Source organism: Perissodus microlepis, chromosome 3, assembly GCF_051167445.1.
Source record: "Perissodus microlepis isolate ML-2025 ecotype Zambia chromosome 3, ASM5116744v1, whole genome shotgun sequence".
Taxonomy (NCBI): domain Eukaryota; kingdom Metazoa; phylum Chordata; class Actinopteri; order Cichliformes; family Cichlidae; genus Perissodus; species Perissodus microlepis.
Genome location: NC_140463.1, coordinates 9,579,833 through 9,587,177, shown reverse-complemented (window position 1 = coordinate 9,587,177; position 7,345 = coordinate 9,579,833). Strand labels below are relative to the sequence as shown.

Sequence of the window (7,345 nt, the reverse complement as noted above, 5' to 3'; positions counted from 1 at the left end):
GCAGTGTATACACCTGAGACTGTCACCTGTCTGTCTGTCCTGCACTCTCTCTCTGTTTTTTTCTCTCTGATTGTGTAATAAAAGTATGAACATGTATTTATAAGTTACACTTGTGTTTGAATCCAGCAGCTTAACACACATTTGATTTCCATGTGTGACAACTGCAAGTGTCCAGAGTGAGGACAGACTGAGGGCCCCACTGCTGCACATCATCTGTGAGGCTTTGCACCCCTGATGATCCAACAGGACAAACTCAGCAGTGTGTGAGGAAGAGGAGGAGGAAGAGCCAGAAGCCGCTGATAGATGGAGAGAATAGACAGACTGTTCCTTGTTTGTGAAGGACTGCTAGAAAAGTTTAGAATAACTAATTGTCTGTCCTGAATCAGTCTTATTAGGTAATATTATCATTCCAGTGTTTTCAGTGTGGGAGAAAGTACTCAGGGCCTTCAAGTTAAACACTATGAAAGGCAGAAACAAGTTTAATGTTCAGAAACCTAAAGTATGTATCAGCAGCAGAATGGAGCTAAAAATAAATGTTTGTTTCAGTTCTATGAAGCTATAAAATATTTTGGATTAGTAGTACTGCTGTGTTTGTTGCATCATATTGCTGTAATTGTTTATATGCTTTATATATTCTGAGGTAAGTTGCTCTATAGTGTTACATCATATTCTATAAGGATGTTATGTGTTTGTATACTTTCTGCCCAGTTTGACCCATTTAGCGGAAGTCAGCCTGTTTAAGGCTCTGATATCTATTCTGTATGACTTAAAGCACTTATGACATGGTCTGATTTTCTCACCCAATAAAGGAATATTTAATATATCAGTCTACTCTTCATTTTATCAGAAACAGTTATCACAGCTCGTACATTTTCTTTTTACACATATATGTAAGCATTGAGCCAAATTTAGTAATGTCAACAAATTAAATGAACAATATTTGTCTCTTATATATAATACCTCTATACGTATTTATACACTGTAAAATATTCTTGTCTTTGAGTGAAGATTCAAGGTGATGGGAAATATAAATAACTGAAACTTGAATCTTTACTGAAGTTCAGTATTAAAATAAAAGTGAATTGATTTGAGAGTTCAAGTTCACTGCTGTAATAACTAATAATGATTACTATAATAACTGTAATATTGGCCATATTATATTTACACTGACTTTAGTCTCATGAACAACATTAGCTAATTGTTATTCACTAGCTAATCTTAAAATGACTGAAGCCCAACAATCATGTTTTACAGTCCTGTGGTCTCAGCCTCAGATACTTATCAATCACACAAAGCTCATTTAGAAACAAACAAACAAATGAACGAAGTATGTTTTAATTCATTTCTGTGAAACAAAGCTGTATGAAACGTTTGCAGCGGTTGGTATCATGGTTGCTAGGCAACCTGGGCAGCGCGACGGAGGCCAGACCGTCCCATTTCACAAGCCTCGCACTTCCGGACTAGCGGTCTTTGAGTACGCGGCCTAAGGCTGTATCCCAATTGGCCTAAGGCTGTATCCCAATTGGCCTAAGGCTGTATCCCAATTCTCAGCACCGCTCCTCTCTTTCCCTGAGTCCTTAGCAATTCTCCTTCCCACGATGACGTTTTCATCGAGGCCAATGAAAAGAGTTTAGGAAAAGGAGATAGGCCCTAATTTTGAAATTACACCCCACGTGGTTACGTTGTGCAGCTGAGTCACGTGACCGCACAGTAACAAATCGCCACAGAGCCAGGAAAAAGGGGGGAGTGAAAGTATGTGTGCAGGAGAGGAGTCGAGCAGAGAGAGCTCCTTTTTCATGAAACGGGAGTAAAGTAGTGAACTTACAGGAACATATACCACTACCAACGTTTGGATCGATATCTGCATCGATCTGCACACCCTTGTCTCCTGGATCGTAGCTGAGATCAGCGTGAACCACGTGGGTCTCTGCTCCCTGATCTGTTTCCTGTGTTTGGAAAGAGTTCCAGCTTCATCACGGAGTTTCTCTCGGTTTGTGGGCTCATCTAAAGGTAAGCACCGAGCTAACTTTAAAGTGGGTTCAGTTTATGTTGAGTTTATCTCTGTTGAGAATAATAGATTGCTTGGTATACATTGGAGTTAGACAGACTGTAGAGTTTGTGATTGTTTGCAACATTATAATCTGGGGGTTGGTAGCGGGTAAGAATACATACAGATGCATACATACAAATAGTCTTGGAATATGAACAAAGGGTGCAGGGAAGGAGAACAACCAACCCCCAGGACAGGAAGCCACAGGTACAAGCGTGGGGGAGGGCAATCAGCCTTTAGAATAGGACTGAATAGGCCCGTCTGCAGATTCATCTGTATTTTATTTTCTTCCAGCGCAAATGAAGACGTCAGATTCTTCACCTGGAAGTAAAAGTCTCCAAAAGGTCGCTACCATCAAAAATCAGTGAAATCTGCGAAGTGTGTTCACAGTTTATTGTGAACACGTTGAAAGAGTGAGAGACTGTTTGCAGAAAAACACCAACTAATCATTAGCTCAGCATGCTGGGAGGAGCTGAGCGTTTGCTTGCTCGTTGAATTATTTCCATCTTGCTTTGACTGCAGCTGTAACCTGACGTATTCCAGCAGGATTTGTAAAAAGAGTTTTGATAAACACAAAGCTGGACAGCTTTTGCAGCCCATATATATATATATATATATATATATATATATATATATATATATATATATATATATATATATGTATATATATATATATATATATATGTATATATATATATATATGTGTATGTATATATATATGTGTATGTATATATATATGTGTATGTATATATATATATGTATATATACATACATACATATATATATATATATATATATGTATATGTATATATATATATATATATATATATATATATATATATGTATATATGTATATGTGTGTATATGTATATGTATATATATATGTGTGTGTTTGTGTATATTTTTTGTGTGTGTGTCCCAGCTGAATAACAGGAGAAGAGTCTGGTGGTGCAACAGAGGAACAATTTCAGCCATTTGGACTCGGCTCAGCCACTACCGAGGAAACAATGACTTCAACACAAAAGGTGAGAAAAGTATCACAGCTACACTGTTATTGAAACTGTGTGTGCAGCTGGTTGGTTTTTAAAAACCTGTTAACAGCAGCTTTATCTTTTGAATCCTGGGCTCAACCATATATACAGAATCTACATTCAAAATCAGAAACCACAGAAGTTATAAGAAAATACAAAGATCATATTTTATAAGCACACATTGAAACAACATTATCATCAATTGAACTTGCAATTTCTTATGCGTAAAAGATTTTCTCCACTGATCAATATTTCTTCAATAAAGTAATTATCATTACACCTCCTATTGTAGCACTTCATTGTTATGTGATACTATCACCACAATGTGGCGGTAACACACCAACAATGTGTTTGTTGACATGTTTGATTCCACCAATGGAAGGAGTTTTAGTTTGGTCCACGACTGCATTTCACTCAGTGCCTCCGTTTGTATCTCTGTCACTGCAGGATCAACACGGAGCAAGAAGTCAGCGCTCTCAGGAGGCCGACAAACCTCACAGAAGACAGGGAGAGAAAACCTACAGCTGTGACTTGTGTGGGAAGGATTTTAACCGGGCTGGAAACTTAAAAAAACACCAACTCATTCACAGTGGAGTTAAATCTTACAGCTGTGACTTGTGTGGAAAGTCTTTTACCCAGGCTGGACACTTAAAAAGACACCAACTCTTCCACAGTGGAGTTAAAGTGTACAGCTGTGACTTGTGTGGAAAGTCTTTTACCCTGGCTCAAAGCCTAAAAACACACCAGCTCTTCCACAGTGGAGTTAAACCTTACAGCTGTGACTTGTGTGTAAAGTCTTTTACCCTGGCTCAAAGCTTAAAAAAACACCAACTCATCCACAGTGGAGTTAAACCTTACAGCTGTAATGAGTGTGGAAAGTCTTTTACCCAGGGTGGAGGCTTAAAAACACACCAACTCATCCACAGTGGAGTTAAACCGTACAGCTGTGATGAGTGTGGAAAGTCTTTTACCCAGGCTGGAGGCTTAAAAACACACCAACTCATCCACAGTGGAGTTAAACCGTACAGCTGTGATGAGTGTGGACAGTCTTTTACCCAGGCTGGAGACTTAAAAAGACACCAACTCTTCCACAGTGGAGTTAAAGCTTACAGCTGTGACTTGTGTGGGAAGGATTTTGCCCGGGCTAGAGGCTTAAAAATACACCAACTCATCCACAGTGGAGTTAAAGAACACAGCTGTGACTTGTGTGGAAAGTCTTTTACCGAGGCTGGAAGCTTAAAAAAACACCAACTCATCCACAGTGGATTTAAACCGTACAGCTGTGATGAGTGTGGAAAGTCTTTTACCCAGGCTGGGCACTTTAAAACACACCAGCTCATCCACAGTGGAGTAAAACCTTACAGCTGCAATTTGTGTGGAAAATCTTTTTCCCAGGCTGGAAGCTTAAAAAAACACCAACTCATTCACAGTGGAGTTAAATCTTACAGCTGTGACTTGTGTGGAAAGTCTTTTACCGAGGCTGGAAGCTTAAAAAAACACCAAGTCGTCCACAGTGGATTTAAAGCGTACAGCTGTGATGAGTGTGGAAAGTCTTTTACCCAGGCTGGAGTCTTAAAAAGACACCAACTCTTCCACAGTGGATTTAAAGCGTACAGCTGTGATGAGTGTGGAAAGTCTTTTACCCAGGCTGGAGACTTAAAAAGACACCAACTCTTCCACAGTGGATTTAAAGCGTACAGCTGTGATGAGTGTGGAAAGTCTTTTACCCAGGCTGGAGACTTAAAAAGACACCAACTCTTCCACAGTGGATTTAAAGCGTACAGCTGTGACTTGTGTGGAAAGAGCTTCACGAATCTCAGCTCATACTCCGATCACAAACGATCCCACATTGTAAATAAACTGTTTCACTGTTACCAATGTGCAAAAACATTCACTTCATTATCTGCTCTGTGCAAACATCAGCCTGATCATGCAGGACTGAAATCACTGGATCACAATGAATCTGAAGAGAGAGAAAGAGCCTCTTCTGGTTTCAGAGTCAGACTTAAAAACCTTGAGATCAGGCTCCACAGAGTTCAGATGGAATCTCCTGTAAAGAGTGTCAGCTGATGTCACATTTGGATCTGATGAGGTAGCTCTGATTTCTGGACCTGCAGTGAATAATCCTGAATGTTACATTTAGGAAGCTGCATGTATAGATATGTATATCAAGTTTATGTTTTTTTCCTTTGAGGGATTTTAATTCTCTAAAATGTTGTCTCTGTTACATTTTATTCTTTGTTCCCTTAGGACACAGTAGTGTTTAGTAGTTGTACTTGTTACTGTATTATTAAAGTTATAGGAATGTCTTTTTTACCAAACAGATAATGTATCAAAATTGCAGATATGGTTTTATATATCAATTGCTTTTATTTTAGCTTTCTTAGTTTTTCCAAAATTAATTTTTTTAATGTATTCATTTAATGTGTTACCTCAGTTAAATTTCAATTCTTCATTCATATTTAATCTTTTGCTGTGGTAAAATCTTCTCTTAAATCATTTTCTCCCAAAACTGCAAATAATTTCACAGCAGTTGCTCTTAAAACTTCCAAAATGAACTAAATCTGTCCACCAGCTTTGAAACAACACCTGCTGTGACTTTATGTCCAGAAAAAAGAAACTCAAGCTAAACTGGTTTTGGGCTGTACTTCCATGTAATACCAGTTTGTACCAGAAGATGGAGCAGTATGTCAGTGTAACCTTTATTTAATTAGGCAAAGACCACATTCATATTCACAGCGGCAGCAAAGAAATGTTGAAAGTTAAAAACAGCAGCACACATCTGGACCATTTTAAAGATCACAGGTGACTACTTTTACTTAATTCAAATTCTGTTAAACCTCTATTTTTAGCTCCTCCTTTCACTTTAGTGTATTTAGTCCTTGAAGTCCACATGTTGTTTTTTAATGAATTTTGATCCACATGTTTGCAGCTGTTTTCCTGTTGATTTGAAGTTTGTATTATGAAATCCTGATAATGTTAAAGCGTTAGTTATATTTGATGAAGTCTTTGTTTTTGAGTTCATCTTATTAAATAGTTTGGTGTGGAAAAATAAAGAAATGGTCTCAGAATAAGTAGTTTGAGCCATGATTTCAGATTCAAACTAATTTAACTGTTTTCAGTGGTACATTTGGAGGTTTATCACAGGAGGCGACTTGGCTGTTCTCCACTCACACTAAACAAGGATCCTGCAGCTCATTAAAAACTCTAAAATGATCTTCAAGGAAAATATGTTTGATTTTCTTTAAAAACGTGCTTTTGGCATCAAGTTTTCAGACAGTGTTTTTAAGAGCCATTGTGGTTAACATCTCACACATTCCAAAAAAGCAGATGTTCCTGCATTGCAACAGCGGTTTGCAATTGCGTTCTCCCCCCTGCCCGTCTGCATGACTCTCACGGAGCACCACTTTGAAACTGTGTAACTCTCTCTCTGCAAAATACAATATATAAAGACCAATGCTGGGCAATTAATTATATAGTTACTTCTTCAAAAAGTTACTGAGTATTGCAAACAACAAAGATTTTTGCAGCTGTTTACCTAAAAATGCTGCTTAGGAATTTTTTTAAACAAACATTTCAAACTTTTTACAGAACAATCAGGTGTTCTGCATCAACTCTGATGCCACACAAATTATTTGTGCCTCTCCAAAAAATTATTTCTGTCCACTATGAGATAAAGGAGAACATCAAAAGCCTGATACCTGCAGGCCTGACAACAGGAGATGTATCACTCCTGTAACACCTGTAACATTCAGCAGTCGCCTCATTGTTCTGACACACACAACAAAACTATTGACTACACTACACACTAACTACACAAGATTTGCGCTAAACGTCGCAAATCTCTCACATCTCAAAACACTGCCGTCACTTCTAAAATTTCCTCTTCTTAACAACTTACATTTCTTAACAACTAAATGCCATGTTTTGATTGGTCAACATGGTACATTACATGGTTTTGTCTTTGCTCACAGGCAGAGAGCGTTTTCTTTATGAAACGCCGTTTTTACCGTTTCTTCCCCCAGTAAATATAAATATAAATATAAACAACAATAGTATTCAGGAAGAAAACCAAACATTGCATTTTTTTTAATCACAACTCTGGTTTTACATGGCCTATCAACTCAATTTAAAAAGTGAAACAAGTCTCTAGATTAACGGCCTATCAGTCTAACAATACTGTTTGGTCTGGGTCTAAACAGAGCGCGTTGTGTGTGACGTCTTCTTTTGAGCATACAAGTTGCATTGAGGGTTCACACTAGAG

General features: G+C 38.0%; 1 protein-coding gene across 3 annotated transcripts; it reads left to right on the top strand.

The window, feature by feature from the left end:
* Nucleotides 1-1,722: 1,722 nt before the first annotated feature.
* On the top strand, nucleotides 1,723-6,169 carry LOC146389798 (uncharacterized). 3 transcript variants are annotated; one of them, XM_084912779.1, is made up of 4 exons: nucleotides 1,723-2,010; nucleotides 2,345-2,394; nucleotides 2,973-3,075; nucleotides 3,529-6,169. In XM_084912779.1, the coding sequence occupies exons 3-4, from the start codon at nucleotides 3,058-3,060 to the stop codon at nucleotides 5,149-5,151; spliced, it is 1,641 nt and encodes a 546-aa protein (XP_084768905.1). In that variant the 5' UTR covers nucleotides 1,723-2,010; nucleotides 2,345-2,394; nucleotides 2,973-3,057; the 3' UTR covers nucleotides 5,152-6,169. The 3 variants fall into 3 exon arrangements, with proteins under 3 accessions (XP_084768905.1, XP_084768914.1, XP_084768924.1); XM_084912788.1 differs by lacking the exon at nucleotides 2,345-2,394; XM_084912798.1 differs by lacking the exon at nucleotides 1,723-2,010 and having other exon boundaries at nucleotides 2,021-2,394.
* Nucleotides 6,170-7,345: the final 1,176 nt, after the last annotated feature.